At 37.7% G+C, this 17,432-nt stretch overlaps 1 protein-coding gene across 2 annotated transcripts; it reads right to left on the bottom strand.

Annotated features, from left to right (window-relative positions):
- Window positions 1–2,165: 2,165 nt before the first annotated feature.
- Window positions 2,166–17,339, bottom strand: LOC106052041 (beta-1,3-glucan-binding protein-like). 2 transcript variants are annotated; one of them, XM_056036287.1, is made up of 13 exons: window positions 17,182–17,339; window positions 16,548–16,655; window positions 15,566–15,649; window positions 8,446–8,574; window positions 7,839–7,960; window positions 6,866–6,940; window positions 6,665–6,731; window positions 6,284–6,451; window positions 5,929–6,006; window positions 5,057–5,153; window positions 4,206–4,271; window positions 3,492–3,618; window positions 2,166–2,437 (listed from the first exon to the last, which is right to left on the bottom strand). In XM_056036287.1, the coding sequence occupies exons 2-13, from the start codon at window positions 16,648–16,650 to the stop codon at window positions 2,231–2,233; spliced, it is 1,323 nt and encodes a 440-aa protein (XP_055892262.1). In that variant the 5' UTR covers window positions 16,651–16,655; window positions 17,182–17,339; the 3' UTR covers window positions 2,166–2,230. The 2 variants fall into 2 exon arrangements, with proteins under 2 accessions (XP_055892262.1, XP_055892263.1); XM_056036288.1 differs by lacking the exon at window positions 17,182–17,339 and adding an exon at window positions 16,921–16,940.
- Window positions 17,340–17,432: the final 93 nt, after the last annotated feature.

Below are 17,432 nucleotides of genomic sequence, written 5' to 3'. Positions count from 1 at the left end.
ACGTGATAGTCCTTTCAAGAAAGTGATAGTCCTTTCAAGAACGTGCTAGTCCTTTCAAGAAAGTGATAGTCCTCTCAAGAACGTGATAGTCCTTTCAAGAAGTGATAGTCTTCTCAAGAACGTGCTAGTCCTTTCAAGAACGTGCTAGTCTTTTCAAGAACGTGATAGTCCTTTCAAGAAAGTGGTAGTCCTTTCAAAAACGTGATAGTCCTTTCAAGAAAGTGATAGTCCTTTCAAGAAAGTGATAGTCCTTTCAAGAACGTGATAGTCCTTTCAAGAACGTGATAGTCCTTTCAAGAAAGTGATAGTCTTCTCAAGAACGTGATAGTCTTTTCAAGAACGTGATAGTCCTTTCAAGAAAGTGGTAGTCCTTTCAAAAACGTGATAGTCCTTTCAAGAAAGTGATAGTCCTTTCAAGAACGAGATAGTCCTTTCAAGAAAGTGATAGTCCTTTCAAGAACGTGATAGTCCTCTCAAGAACGTGCTAGTCCTTTCAAGAAGTGATAGTCTTCTCAAGAACGTGCTAGTCCTTTCAAGAAAGTGATAGTCCTTTCAAGAACTTGATAGTCCTTTCAAGAAAGTGATACTCCTTTCAAGAACGAGATAGTCCTTTCAAGAACATAATAGTCCTTTCAAGAACGTGATAGTCCTAGCAAAACCGATGTTGGATCTAGATCTAGAGCTACTTCTTTAACCAAATTTAATCTTTTTTTTTTTACTTTTGAAACATTATAACGGTTAGTCTACAGTTTTCCCAGTGTGATCAACGAGCTAGTAATTCTTTTCTCAGCGATATAATTAATTGTGTACTTAGTACTTTAGTATTTTAAGAATGGTAATTCTATTTTTCAATGACTATTTTGTTTATTAGCTTATACGGACCAAAATCATGCTACTGGCTAAGCACATGTCTAGACTACATGTTAGACCCATTTCTACAAAATGTTTTATATTATTCTTTTAATTGCTCCTTTTCTACTCCATGTCTTCATCAATTTATCCATCTATTGCCCTTTCATCTTTCCTTCTCAGTGTCTTCATCAATTTATCCATCTATTGCCCTTTCATCTTTCCTTCTCAGTGTCTTCATCAATTCATCCATCTATTGCACTTTCATCTTTCCTTCTCAGTGTCTTCATCAATTCATCCATCTAGTGCCCTTTCATCTTTCCTTCTCAGTGTCTTCATCAATTTATCCATCTATTGCACTTTCATCTTTCCTTCTCAGTGTCTTCGTCAATTTATCCATCTATTGCCCTTTCATCTTTCCTTCTCAGTGTCTTCATCAATTTATCCATCTATTGCCCTTTCCTCCTTTCTTCTCAGTGTCTTCATCAATTCATAGATCTATTGAGGGAAACTTTAGTGATATCTGTATTAGCTCCCTTAATCTATTAGGGGAATAATGTCCATTTAGATTTGTGTGTCAATTGTTTATTCATATAAAACTGCAAAACAGTTTTAATTTTTCTCTGGATACATTAATGTAGTGGGTTATCTTTAACTAACTATTCGGTTGGGAGAAGTATTAAATAGTTACGGAGGCACTGGAGAATCCGGGGGGGGGGACGGTAGGGGCAATCACTTGCCCACCTGATTGGGGGACGGGTAAAGTTTAGTAGAGAAATTTGTGAACAAATTATTTACTTTTGTTAATAATATATTTCTTTAAACTTATGTTGCCCCCCTCAGGTATGTTGGCCAATTTGGTGAGGTGGGACCGACCCTAACCCTTCGAGTGGGAGAGCGGTCAAAGTTTTTGTAGAAATCACAGTTTCTAAACAAAATTTGTTACATATCTCTATGATATAAGCTACGTATTATTATTTTAATCAATCCTTATATTATGTCACTCCTATCTGGTATGTTGGCCTATTCAGTTGGAGGGGGGGGGGGGGCGATTACGTCTATCTAAACCTCTCCCTACGCTACTTGCGCCTCGAATATCAGTCACAATTCAGTATGGGCCCTTGCCCCCCACGTTACATTCACTTTGGTCTGCCTTTTGTGTGTGTGTTTGTGTTTATATGTATGATTAGGGTTTAATGGGTGCTAGGTTAGGGTTTGGCAAAAAATCACCCACCCCACTCAAACGTTCTGGATCTGCTAGTGTACGGGGGGAGTTGTAGAGAAATGAGTTGCTACCTGCAGTAACACATTGTAAATATATTGTTTTAAAAATGTATTTAGTACATTATCACGCAAAAAAAACAACAACAATGACATGATTTTATAAGCTTCTAAATTCTACGTAGTCTATGATCAGATCAGAGTTGTCGCCCTGCCAAGTGGGCCCCCAGGCTCCGTGAGCTCTCCAAAACTCTTCCATAGCTCGAGGGGAGTTGTTGTTCCATGGCTTGTTCACGCCGTCATAGTGATTTCCATCCGGGAAAAATCCTCCGGTGCCGCCAACAGCCACGTTAAACATTATGAAGAACTGGAAATAAAACAATTTTCTTTTACATATCACCTAAATATAGGATACTCTCATTGAACCTAAATATAGGATACTCTCATTGCACCTAAATATAGGATACTCTCATTGCACCTAAATATAGGATACTCTCATTGCACCTAAATATAGGATACTCTCATTGCACCTAAATATAGGATACTCTCATTGCACCTAAATATAGGATACTCTCATTGCACCTAAATATAGGATACTCTCATTGCACCTAAATATAGAATACTCTCATTTGTTACTATCAGAGCTTTAAAAAAAAAAAGATAGACTTAGAACAAGACTAAGATCATTTTCGTTCATATAATATTTTTGAAATCATATCAAAATGAAAATGCGCATGTTTTTAAACTCGAGTGTCTTCATTTATGTAATTTATGTTGCATTTAGAATTTAAGATAGTTCTAGCTCAATCATGGCATGCTGAAACCTTCGGCTCGTGTAATTTCACGCTGTTATATTGTGACAAAAATGAAACGGGGGGAAAAACCTTGGACAACTGTTATAAATTCTATAGTTAAGCTGCATACATATAACAGATAAAACAAAGAATATAAATTCTTATCTTATCTTATATAATACATGCATTAAGTCATGCATATTAACCAATGACCTAAATTCTGCCAAGTCAATAGTTTTCCTGTCTAGCTCAGGCAACCCATTCCATGCTCTAATAGCACTAGGGAAGAAGGAGCATTTGTAAAAAATTGTCCTAACATATGGAACGAGGAATGTGCCTTTATCTTTGTGACTTTCTGAGTATTTTATTAAATTTTGTTTTGGTATTTGAAGATTATGGTTCAGTGTTTTATGTATAATTCTTATTTCTGCCATGACTTAAAAAGCTAAAGATTTAACGGCACGAATAGAGCTAGACCACTACAACTAAATATGTTAGGGTCTATGAGGACAGAATGTCTGTTGCGTGATGTTTATACATCCCACATTGCATCGTATTCCAAATTGATAACCAGTTTTGTCTATCACACTGTATTTTGTGTTCACTCTTAAAAATACAGCTCCTTACGTCTTGATCAAAGGGCGCCATGTGAGCCCCTGAGCCCCAAATATTGTTGCCAGAGAAGCCGCCCCATTGCCAAAAGCCTCCACCAGGGGGAGTAACAGACATGATCTGCTGGTTGTCTACAAAGGTCCTGAAATTATATCATGACATAAAAGTTTAATATATTTGTATAATGACAATTAAAATGATTTAAACACCTGAAACAAAGATAATGATTTTTGTTTCTTTGATTGCTTTTAAAATATGTGTGTGTGTAAGTGTATACAGAGACATGTGGTTGAACGTTGGAATGTGTAAGTGTATACAGAGACATGTGGTTGAACGTTGGAATGTGTAAGTGTATACAGAGACATGTGGTTGAACGTTGGAATGTGTAAGTGTATACAGAGACATGTGGTTGAACGTTGGAATGTGTAAGTGTATACAGAGACATGTGGTTGAACGTTGGAATGTGTAAGTGTATACAGAGACATGTGGTTGAACGTTGGAATGTGTAAGTGTATACAGAGACATGTGGTTGAACGTTGGAATGTGTAAGTGTATACAGAGACATGTGGTTGAACGTTGGAAATTTTACAAAATTAAAATGCACACTGATGTATTCTTATTGTTGCATTTACTAGTGGAATTTCTAAATGCTATTGTATCCAGAAGTAACTCCAATACTAAACGTGCGATCTAACTATACTAACTAAAGTCATCCTTTAGAGAACCTACAGAATGTGATCTTGTGTCCACTCTAGTCTCCAGACGTGGAAGTCATTGTGCCAGTTATTGGATTTTCTAAGAATAAAAAAATAGAAAAAGAATGATAACAAATTGTCTACATTGTAAACGGGGCAATGGTAAATCAGAAATGCTTTCAAGAATAATTTGGGATTTTGATTTTTCCCATCAATTTTTCTTGATGCTATAAACAACGAAACAAACTATGTCCTATTTGGTGAGAATGGTCGGATTTAAAAAACTTGTTTCAAGCTACAATCAAGTTCAAGTCGTGGTGATATTGCAAAGTGTCTGAGATCAAAGCGTTACGTGCTCTGGACAAGTCTGTTCTTTTTACTGGAAGTTTTTGTTTTTTGTCTTTGTTTATGTTGTTCTTTTTACTGGAAGTTTTTGTTTTTTGTCTTTGTTTATGTTGTTGTTTTTACTGGAAGTTTTTGTTTTTTGTCTTTGTTTATGTTGTTCTTTTTACTGAGGATTGTTTTTAACACCTTCGTGGGTATTTTTGTTTCACCAAACCAGGAAGTCAACGTTGATCAGTGCTGGATTTAACAACAAGCTAAGTCAAAGGGCCAATACTTGCTTGCCCCCTCCCCCCAAAAAAAAAATGTTTCTAAAAAATTGTCACTAATTTGGAAAAAAAAGAGTAAAGGTAAAAATGTCCATAAGTTGATTACAATGGACTCCTAATCTCCAATAGCTTATGACCCTAATTAATGGGACATTTGATTGTACACATTGTTTAGGTTAATATGAATACAAAGCCTAATGTAAACAAGACAGCAGAGAGAAGATTCTTGGATTATCAGTAGACCACCAGCTAAGCTTTGAGTTTACGAGGTTACCTTTCTCCGTGAGTTGTCATAAACCTGTTCTGGTCAGCCGAAGGTCCCCAGTGAAGTGTGCTGGTCACTGTCTTGACACCAAGGTCACCAATGTTACCTGAAACAGATTTCTTGAAGTCACGCTATGGCTTGACTATCTCTTGCGGCATCAACGACAGCGAGAAGAGTGAATTTTAAAAAAAAGGACAAAAAGAATAAAAGAGAAACATGAACATGAGAGATGAACAAGAGAAGGAAGAATTCTAAATAAATAAAACTCAACATCCAACACAGTGATTGAGAACCTTCAAAAAAAAAAAAAAAATATTTCTCTACGCCCTTACCTTAATAAAATTCAGCCGTCGACGATGAAATTTATCCTCATTTTTTTAAAATATTTTATGTTTAATTGTTGTGCGAGTTGATTCAAAGAGTCCTTGAACTCTAGGCCCATAGAACCTCCCATCGGCCTGTCTGAACAACTTTTCTGTCTGGGAGAGATCCAAGCAGATTTTGTTACATCCCTATTACCGATGGTTCAAATCCCAAGACGCTTGGGTTAGAGGCGAGGCCAAAGGTCAAGTTCGCAGTTCTCTGTACCACATCAGCCGTGCGGGTTTCCGACGGCCGAGTGAGGAACAGTGTGTCGATGGTTGTTAGAGCTCTCTTTCATCCCCGCCAACGCAATCAACTCGGCACCCGAGTGCAGCCTTGAGGCTGAGAAGCGTTGTTCGGGTTTTGATATTTAAAATAATAAAAAAATAATAATTTTGAGATAGTAAGTCAGTCTTTGTGTGTGTGTGTGTTCATACTTTTCAAGTGAGTTTAATAACTAGAGCTATTGAAGGACTGAAGTATTCAGCCTTTAAAAGAACTCTAAAATATTTACTGACCCCATGATTCCATGATGTCGATCTCCCCTGACCTTGGCCATGTGCCGTAAACACTTGACCTTGGCATCATCCAAATAGCTGAAACGAAATTGATCAGTAGGCTAGGTCAAAGTCAATAATAAAGTCAATGGACAGACTCAATTTGAGTTTTTTTTAAACACCACAGAAATAAATTAGACTGTTTAATTATCTTTAATGTACGTATAGTCTTTTTGGAATTCAGAATTTCTAAACTGTGAAGAATATAATGTAATTTATTGTTCTTCTTATTTTAGTACCACGCTAACATAACTGCTAAAGCAAATCAGATGTTTATATTCTACATGATGGTATGTATCTGCTCTTCTGCTCTTACCTGGCCATAACCAGTCTCCTCTTGGTATTTTGGCGCGAACTTCAATGGTGCCAAATCTAAGTGTAGGGATACTCATGACCTTGCCAGACATGACAGGTGGTAGGATACCATTGTTTCCGTCTCGAACACATCCGTTGAGGTCAGAGATAGTGCACATACCAAACAAACCTAACCAAATTACCATCAAGAAAGATTTTCAAAATATTAAAACATATTAATATGGGCTTCTTATAAACTGCCACTAAACACAAGTTTAACACAACCAAATTTGCACACGTAGGGACTTCAAAATGTTTGTTATTTCCTTTTAATATGGAAGAGAAAGTTATAAAATACAATTTAGATTTGAAAAACACTGAAGAGCCAAGTAATTAGCCTTACTGTTTAAGTCCATGTGGCCATGATACAGAAAATTCTCATCAAATCTTGCGTCATCAACAGTGGGCATCTAGACAAGACGTACATACGTTTGATTTGTGTAGTTTAAATGCCTCAATCAAATGAGTATTATGTTTGTTAACACATAGAGTTATATGATTTGACTGATCGGAACTAGCAAAGTGTACTTATTTCTAAACCTACAGGATGAAGATGCAGCTGTCCATCTCGTGCAAAGATATTTTTTGGGTCGTTAGTATACACTTGGAACTCTCCGTTCTGTGAAATAGCAAAATGTTGATATTAAAGTTCAAGCAGAGAATTGTACACCAAAAAAGGATCTATAATGTTGACATATTAATTATTAAGTCTATACGTATTTCCATTGACGGAGTCCGAGTACTCAGTTTAGCCAGCGGGTTACGATCATGTTGTATTGTGAGGTCAATGACTACTTTTTTTGTCTTGTTTAATTAGTGGCAAGTTAAATTACTGGGCTCTCTGGGCTTAACAAAACACCGAAATTCCCCCCCCCCCCAAACCAAGTTTGTTTGTTTTTTTTTTTGTTTTTTTGTTGTTTTTTTTTGTTCTTGAATGAACGAATTTTCAGTTATCACTAGATTCAAATCATAGCGCTTCGGCTCACTTTCCAAGCGCTCTATCACCAGATCATCCGGTCAAGTAGTTTTTTTTTAATTCCTTCCTTGCTTTGTAGACGTGGGTAACATTTACATGACTCTAGTTACATTCATAAAAAAATATTTTAAAGCAAAGTTTCATATAATCTCTAAAATATAATTTCGCTCAATACTGCAAGATTTATTTCCCTTCTAATATATGAAATCTAAATAATTAATTAAGTACCACAATTAAGTTGTTAATTTTGTTTTATAAATTCATATATTGTCATCGACAATGTATAAGAGTGTGAGGTTCCAACGTGATTGGCAAATGGGAGAAAAAAACGTGTAAAAGACTCCTCACAGACAGACAGACAGACGGCATGAGTTTATGTAAGCTTTATAACAATTATATTAGAGCAATGTAGTGTGTGGACACTGTTTGAATGGATATTGTGAAAAGAATCTATGTAACTATTACATGCCAGTTCACGTATACAATGTCCACACAACTCATTGAGATCAATACATTTTATAGGAGCTGGAAAGACACTCACATAACCTCCAAACATAGAGACCTCAATGTTCCATCGACCTCTGTCAAAACTGTTGAAGTCATCTCTGAACACTACGGCTCTGATACGTCTTGGTGAAGGGATCTCCACGGCCCCGTGAGCATCTAAAAGAACGGCGGATATAACATTCTTCTCATGAATATTCAAACACAAATGTTTTATATTGAGAAGCAAACTATTAGAAAACTCGTGTCAATGGATGCTACAAAACTGGCAAGGAAGCTTTATCACCATAGAAACAGGCATAACAAATTGTCAATGTTTAAAAGTAGAAATATTTGTAACAATATCATAACAACCAAAATGTTGAACTTGTAAACTGTATGGCATATAACAAACTACATGGCTCCATGTTGTAAAGACACAAAATACTTCATTGTTTGAAATATAAACTGTCCGTGAATCTGAAGAGAGATCATGTTATATATCATGTTTTATGTCATGTTATATGTCATGTTATATATTATGCTATATGTCATGTTATATGTTATATATATATATCATGTTATATGTCATGCTATATGTCATGTTATATGTCATGTTATATGTCATGTTATATGTCATGTTATATGTCATGTTATATAATTACTTAAAGTGAACGTTGCTTGCTCCGTTATTTCCTTTATTTTACCATCCTGATCGTAGGTTGTGGCGTAGGCATGGATCACATCAGTAGGTTCCAGTTTGATATCACTGGTTTTGAGCTGCCACCCTTCAGCTGTGAAATAAGACGTATTGATTAGCAACAAGCCACAAATATTCAAATCTAAGTAGATCAAACTATCAACAAGACTTATGAAGCCAATGAAATACAACAATAGAAATAATATATATAGATAAATAAATTTTAAAAACATAACAAACAAGATTACAAAGAGAGTTTGTGTTACACAAACTCAGAGGCGGCCCCCGTCGAAGTCGGATCCCTGTCGGATCTGCATATTCGCAAATAATATTCAAGAGGTGATTTAATTTTGATGTAAAATGTTTTACACGTTTCGGATGTTCCTTCAGAGTTGAAGATAATTACTTCCTAGTCCAAACCTCCCGCAGGACGACGGGGGATGGGAGAGGGCAGGGTTTGAACCCTGGGCCATCCATAAATCTGAACGACAGTCCAGCGCGCAAACCGCACGACCAGGCAGCCATCCAATGGTCAAAAGTAATAATGTTTCAAAGATTCATTTGCCGTAAATTTAAATTTAAATTTAATAAAAAAATAGTACATTAGTTTTAGTATATAAAAACATTACAATATTGATCAAAACGTTTGGAAATGAAAATCTACACTTTTTTTTTACACTTTAAGTTTAGAAATTGAAATTCTACATCTTAATCTAGTCTATTTTAGTCTAAACTAGATCTAGAAATTCTAGATCTAGACTCTAAAATAATTTTAATTAGAATATAAATCCAGATCTAGATATACTGTAATAAAAATCTAGATCTAGTTTAAAAAATCTAGATTAGATCTAAATCAAGATATCATTCTTTTTTTAAACGCGAGTCACATAACGAGGCTTAATAAACATTACTATACCGAGTTCTTTTTTCATTTCATTTGAAGAATTAATTCCATATAACGTCAGAGGGAAAAAAAAACACTACGTCACACGGCCTAGCTAGACTAAAAATCGCCTTCATCTATAAGAGCCATTTATCGAGTGTTCATAGACTTTGGTGCACCGAGTGCGTTCTTTAAGCATTTCATTTAAAGAATTCATTCCATATGACGTCAAAGGAAAAAAAACACTACGTCACACGGCCTAGCTAGAATAAAAATCGCCTTCATCATTACGAGCCTTTTATCGAGTGTTCATAGACATTGGTGCACCGAGTGCGTTCTTTTAGCATTTCATTTAAAGAATTCATTCCATATGACGTCAAAGGAAAAAAAAACACTACGTCACAAGGCCTAGCTAGACTAAAAATCACCTTTATCAACACGAGCCATTTCTCAAGCAATTTTTTCGAGGGTTAATAGACATTGGTGCACCGATTGCGTTCTTTTAACATTACATTTAAAGAGTCCATTCATATGACGTCAAAGAAAAAAAATTCCATTACCTCACAATAGGCTAGTACCGGTACCATAAAAAAAAATGTCTTTATTTACACGAGATATTTAACGAGGGTTCATAGACATTGGTGCACTGAGTTCTAATAGATATTATTTAAAAAGGATCAAAGCCACATTGTTTTTGCGTTTTGTCTGTCAGTCGGTCTGTCCGTTATCTTGATATAAAAAAACAACTAAAAGTTATTAAAAATTGATTAACCTTTATTTTACGTTTCAAAACATCGCAATAATTTTTAGGTATGAACACAATTGAAAAGTTTATATAATAGATTGTTCCGGATGTTTGTATAAATAGTAAAAGAAAAAGAGAATTTCAGAAAAATGTAATACCGTTAATTACATTTTTTGGATGGTCTCGTATAAAAATTAGATGTACTACAGCCACGTGGAGAGATTTTCATACCTTACTTTGGTGTTTGGATTCTGTTTTCCTTAAAAATCGGAACATAATATTAACGATAATTAGATTTTTTAATGTTTTAGGTAGAAAGTCAAATGTACTGTAAGAGAGTAGTGAGTTAAAATATTTTTCATAAAAATCCGTAAAAACATTATTTCGTAAATGAGAAGATTATTTGTTTATTAATTAGAAGAGGGAGTTCAAACAATTATTTGGCGTTAGTAGATTTTTAAATAAATTCGGAAATTTCTGGCGACGATTTGTAAGAAACAAAATCCGGAACTTTCTTTATCGATTACAAAACTTCTATGTTATGTTTTACAAGAAAATTAAATGTCTAAAAAGTAATTTTCAGTAATCAATTCTAGTAAATTACTTTTTTTTAAAGCCTTATGCGATTTCAAACAATCATTAGGCATAATTCATGTTTTATAAAACAATATCCGGAACATTTTTACACTTAATGAAATATAAGTCAGTATAGAGATTATGATTTAGCATTAATATGCTATTTACATAAAAAACGGAACAACATATTATTGATAATGTGTTTTTGCAACGTTTATGCATGGAAATTGAATGTAATATAAGTTAGAAGAGCAAACAAACATTTGTTGGCGTTGATTAGTTTTGCACTAAAAAATCCGGAACAATCAATTTTAGGTACTTAAAACTATTGAGATGTTATGGGAGGAACATTAAAGGGTAAATCAGATTTTCAATAGCTTTTAGAGTTCTAGTTTTTTAAATCTAATCGTGACGGACAGACCGACCAACAGACAAAACGCACAAAAATAAGCTTCTTTTATTCGGATGGGGGCACTAAACAAAAAATAAATAAAATCTGATTTTTTAAAAAAGTTTAAGGAATTGGTTTAGCACCTGCTCATGTTGCGACGCTACGCTACTGCACGAAAATCGTTGCATAAAAAGTCCATTTAAAAAAATGTGCGTGATATTTACATACATAGTGCATTATTAGCCTTTATAAACAAACAGAAATGTTTTCTTTTAATTTTAGCAGCTAGTTGACCTGAAAAAAAAGTCTTTAACTATTATTTGTATTTGTTGTAAACATTTCCTGTACATTTTAAAAATATATTTGACTTAGTGATACTGAAAATACACAAAAATTGTCCATCTTTGTTAGCATATTGTAACATTGCCTCCCTTACATTTACGTAATTGTTTTAGAATTGGTGTATTTTTATGAAAAAATCGCTTGCATAATTAATTTTATAAATTAAACGGTTTGCTTTTAGAAAACCAAAAGTAGCCGTTGCACCTAAACTTTTCAAGCCGGATTTAATGATGAAATAATATTTTTCATATCTCTTCTAGTTTTCGAGATCTGAATGTGACAGACGGACAGACGGACAGACGGACAGACGGACAGACGGACATTTTGCACAAACCTAATAGCGGCTTTTTCCCCTTACGGGGGCCGCTAAAAATCTTTTTAAACAAAGCTTATATTAAGTGTAATTGGATCAATTAGTTTGGATCTAGATTAACGATAATAAACCTTTGCGATTAGAAATATTGTTATAAACCTGGTGGTAGCACAGATGGGGGTAGTGGTGTGTGTGTAGTCAGCCGACGCAAATCGCCCCAGGCCAGCGCTAGACGAGCGGTCAACCGTGACGAGTTACGCCGGTCAGCCGAGACGAGTGTCAACACGGCGGTTCGGGAAGGATCGACGGCGGTCCGAGAATGATCGACGTCGTGAACAGAGCTCAGGAGCGTCACGAGAGTTGTAGTCATCTGACCACCTAGAAACGTCGAGCGGCGTTCTATCCGGTTCGAGAAGGCCAGTAGGGACCCTATATAAGAGAGGAGGTGTCGCAGTCAAGACGGTCGAGAAAAGGGGCTCATTACAGCAAGGTTCACGAGAGACGGTTCACGGCAGGGGTTCAGAGCCCGGTTCACTACAGTCCGGTCGACTACAGCACAGTTCAGCGGTGTGGTTCTGTACGGAGCATTACGACGGTTCAGTGCGGAGTACTGTCAAGTACAGTTGAGACGGCTGGCGTCTTGATCTTAGTCTGCGATCGAGTCCGACACAACGAGCCTAGTGTGTGAAGTCAGTCCTGAACTGTTGAACCCAGTGCAAGCCCGGAACGAGACGGAGAGGCCAGTGCAAGAGTTGATACTGCGGAACGGTGTTATCGGAGAGATATTTGTACAGTGTACGTGTTGCCAATTGTACAGTATTGGCTGTTATTTATTCAACTATTAAAGTGTTACGTTGCTTTGGAGCCCTGAGTTGTCAAGTTCTTTAAGTTGGTGGTGTATGGTGCAGTTTGCAGAGAGCCTGGATAGTGAGATTCGTAACAACTGTTGTCAGAAGTGGGATCGGATCGGAATTGGATTGGATCGGATCTACTATGGCTCGTCTGAAACTGCTGTACGAACTTGAATTCAGAGAACTGAAGCAAGAACTCCGTGATCGAGATCTGAAAACGAGCGGAAATAAAGAAACCTTACAAGCACGCCTCCGAGATGACCTTTTGGAAGAAAAAGAAGATCCGGACACATATCTTTTTGAAGTCGAACCTAACTTGCTGGAACAGATCAATTCCAAGTTAGATGCCATGAACATCAAGATAGCCGCTATGAACCAACGCATACCTGCTGTGGAGGAGAGAATTATCAACTCAGACGTTCGTTCAGATGCTAAAACCAGAGAGAGGAGCCTTGGTGGTGATCACGAGGACCCATTGAAACCTGACGAAGCCGTTGAGAGACATATGCAAGTCGAGAGATACCAGCCAGGTCCGAACCTAACAGACGTTGGTTCAGCTGCCAAGACTGGAGAGGAAAGTCCTGAAGGTAGTAAAGAGAATCCAAGGCAGTCTGACGTTGACGTTGATGGACATTTGAAAGACGAAAGTCATCGACAGGGTCTGAAACCAACAAGCGATTGGCCCGATACTGAGACGAGAGAGAGAGGTCCCGATGGTGGTGAAGAAAGCCGAATGGAGCCTGAAGCCGAAGACGAAGGACCTTTGCAAGAGGAGTGTTACCAACCTGCCCCACGAGCATGCCCTCCAGACAAGGCTGAAGATGATGACCTGTCCCACAATTCCCCGCCCTGTGGATTTGAAGCTCATCCCAGTCCTTCTTCGCAAAGCCCTATGAAGCCACCTCTTTTGCCAACGATCTTGGTATCCCCAGCCCTTACCTCCTATACCTCTCCATGTGTCAAGTGGCTGTCCTCAGTACCGACCGACAAGAGAGCGATGCAACCACAACGTCACTGCAACAAGAGGACGATCAACTGGAGGAAAAGAAGAAGGCGGCGTTTGCGTAGTCCAACGTGCAGGGTGATTCTACCAAGAAATAACTGCAGCCACATGAAGACCAACTGGCGGAGAAGAAGAAGAAGGCTACTTTTGTTGAGTACAACATGGATGACGATGCGACAACGACATCGATGCAACCAGATGAAGGCTAACTGGAGGAGAAGAAGAAAACGTTTTCTGAATTCAACGTGGGTGGCGATGAAAGCACGACGTCCATGCAACCAGTTGAAGGCCAATTGGAGGAGAAGAAGGAAGCGACCATTGCTGACTGCAACATGGATGGCTCCATTAAGCTCAAGAGGCAAGCCAACTGCCACTGATCGACCCCCGCCTGCAGCGATGAAACTTTACAGCCAATGTCTTGATGTTGATTCTGTCCGGGACGGACAGATCTAAGGAGGGGGCAGTGTTATAAACCTGGTGGTAGCACAGATGGGGGTAGTGGTGTGTGTGTAGTCAGCTGACGCAAATCGCTCCAGGCCAGCGCTAGACGAGCGGTCAACCGTGACGAGTTACGCCGGTCAGCCGAGACGAGTGTCGACACGGCGGTTCGGGAAGGATCGACGGCGGTCCGAGCATGATCGACGTCGTGAACAGAGCTCAGGAGCGTCACGAGAGTTGTAGTCATCTGACCACCTAGAAACGTCGAGCGGCGTTCTATCCGGTTCGAGAAGGCCAGTAGGGACCCTATATAAGAGAGGAGGTGTCGCAGTCAAGACGGTCGAGAAAAGGGGCTCATTACAGCAAGGTTCACGAGAGACGGTTCACGGCAGGGGTTCAGAGCCCGGTTCACTACAGTCCGGTCGACTACAGCACAGTTCAGCGGTGTGGTTCTGTACGGAGCATTACGACGGTTCAGTGCGGAGTACTGTCAAGTACAGTTGAGACGGCTGGCGTCTTGATCTTGGTCTGCGATCGAGTCCGACACAACGAGCCTAGTGTGTGAAGTCAGTCCTGAACTGTTGAACCCAGTGCAAGCCCGGAACGAGACGGAGAGGCCAGTGCAAGAGTTGATACTGCGGAACGGTGTTATCGGAGAGATATTTGTACAGTGTACGTGTTGCCAATTGTACAGTATTGGCTGTTATTTATTCAACTATTAAAGTGTTACGTTGCTTTGGAGCCCTGAGTTGTCAAGTTCTTTAAGTTGGTGGTGTATGGTGCAATTTGCAGAGAGCCTGGATAGTGAGATTCGTAACAATATGTTTTGCTTTTACCTTTCTCAATACACTATGATCCTATCCCTTTTCTGGACAAGTTGGAGAAAAGGGAGGGGGGGGGAGAATGGATATCTGGGTGAATGTTAGCGTGATCGCTTTTTTTAATTGCATAAAAAATAACTTGTTCACTCAGGGCTCAAGCGTCCTCAAGGGGATTAATTCAACTTATTCCACCACATCTGTCAATTACCATTTTTTCCCTTGTTCAATACTAAACAAAATAATTAATTACAATCAGTTAATTCAGGATGAAAAGATACAGAGATCAATCGATGATACAAAGATACAGCCAGGATATAGAGATAATGTCAAGATACAAAGATAAAGCCAAAATACAAAGATAAAGTCAGGATACAAATGTAAGGCCAGGATGCCAAAGATAAAGTCAGGATACAAAGGTAAAATCAGGATACAAAGATAAGGTCTAGATACAAAGATAAGGTCAATATACAAAGATAAAATCAGGATACAAAGATAAGGGCCGGATACAGATGTAAGATAAATTAAAGAACCAAAGATAAGTTCATCTTACATAGATAAGGTCTAAAGATACAAAGTTCAGGAAAAGGTTGATCTTGAAATCATGAAAAAAAAGAGGATCTCCAACTCTGTGGTTGAGAAAATAACAATATTCCAGCGATGGAGGTGTTAGTTCATGTGTGTGTTTGAATGTGAACGTATTTCCCTACAAGTCTAAAACTTACTGGTTCGGCTGGGGTGGCCCAACTGTTCATAGCCAGCGTTGAGTTTATACACAATTTCAACTTGATTTATGTCCTGGTTACCAACTAAGAAACAAAAATACAATATCTATAAAGATAGAAGTAAATTATAAAGCAAGATAACAATACACAAACTTTGCAAATATAAGAAAACAACAACAAACAATTCCTCAACGGTAAATATGATTGACCACGTACAGTATAGTAGTTAGGATGAAATATTTAGATACTCAAAACTCAAAAATACATAATTAGGCTTCAGTTCACATATTATGAATTCTAAGGCTCTTGTAAGCGTGTCGCATATTTGAGTATCATCACTGGAGCGTAGAGGCGAAGGTTTATGAGATATGTAGATAAAGATAAACCGTTTAATCAGACCATCCGTTTATAAATATTTGAACCGAGTGCTTTACTACTGGTAACTCTAGATATGTTCGTCTAATCGGAGCGGCCCGTTTTGTTATTTGTACGCATTCTCACACTCATGCACTGTCAAACATACGTAGGCCTTCACACGTTCTAATACATGTATATAGTGTCACACACATATCCACTCTGTAATATACAGATAAACAGAAATTCACCTAAGAACACAAATACACATACTCATCCCCACTTGCACAGATTAAATGTCATTCAATCATTCAAAAAACTGTCGAAGTCACTGGTCCTCTTATTCGACATTTTTTAAAATTCCAACAGACCTGGGCTCTTAGTAGCCGCCACCTTCGACAGTCCGTGACGCAGAGTAGGCCTACTCAACTTTTTAACAGCTCTGAGTGCCGAGTACCCACCATCTATAGCCCGGGGCGCCGAGTACCCACCATCTATAGACCTGGGCGCCGAGTACCTATCCTCATCTTCATCATAACGCAAGCCTCAGATTTAAAAAAACAAACATACTCTAATATCACTTATGGCTACTCATGTCTTTATATCGCCGATGAGCATTTAGATCTACCTGGTAAGGTGAAGGTCAGAACTGGATGGATGTAACTTATGTCCAACTTTGATGCAGCACGTACTGAAATGACCAATAAGGTCAGTATATAGAAACTGACCATGGTGCCTGAAACAAGACCAAAAAAAAAGTTGTATTTTAACTCAAGAAGTGATGACTTAGTGATGACTTAATGATGACTTAGTGATGACTTAGTGATGACTTAGTGATGGCTTCGTGATGACTAGTGCCAGTAGAACAGGGACCACAAAGTATTTTAACGAAAGTGCCCATTTAGACTCAGGGTAATGGCTGAGTTGCTCAATGTTTAGAGAGAAATATAAGGCTTCGAGGAAGAGACTTATTAAAAAATTAAAACACAAACACCACCAACATGTTAAAGTAAACACGTCAGAATCGAGAAAATTCTTTATAAATTATAATAAACTTTCAATTCCATTTTGAAAGAACACACAACCATTTTTTTTTTCAATTTGATTATTAGAAAAATTCCAAAATATGCTATCAATAGGATTGAAACAATAAGTAGGCCATGCACTAGACTATAAATGGAGTTTGGTTTTCTCTAATGCTATCATCAATGCTGACTCTAAATAGTTTCAACATTTGGGAAATCAAGAACTGGATGTCTTACCTTTGACTACTCAAATTCTTCTCTACTACAAAAACTAAACAGTGAAATCTATATGGCCTTTTCCAAAGTTCAAAGTTGGTTGGTTTGTTGAGTGTGTGTGTTTGCAATTCTGTTTTCCAGTTCTAGATCTAGACTTAAGTCATACTTTTTTTTTCTTGACTAACGTGGACCAGCTGTTTTCAGCTCGGTCTTTCCCTGAGGCAGTGCTTGTTTTTTTTTTTTTTTTCTGTTTGCAAGGTTTCGTGAAGCTA

The sequence above is a fragment of the Biomphalaria glabrata genome, chromosome 7, assembly GCF_947242115.1.
Source record: "Biomphalaria glabrata chromosome 7, xgBioGlab47.1, whole genome shotgun sequence".
Taxonomy (NCBI): domain Eukaryota; kingdom Metazoa; phylum Mollusca; class Gastropoda; family Planorbidae; genus Biomphalaria; species Biomphalaria glabrata.
Note: the sequence above shows the minus strand (reverse complement) of the source record. Positions and strands in the feature narration are given on the sequence as shown.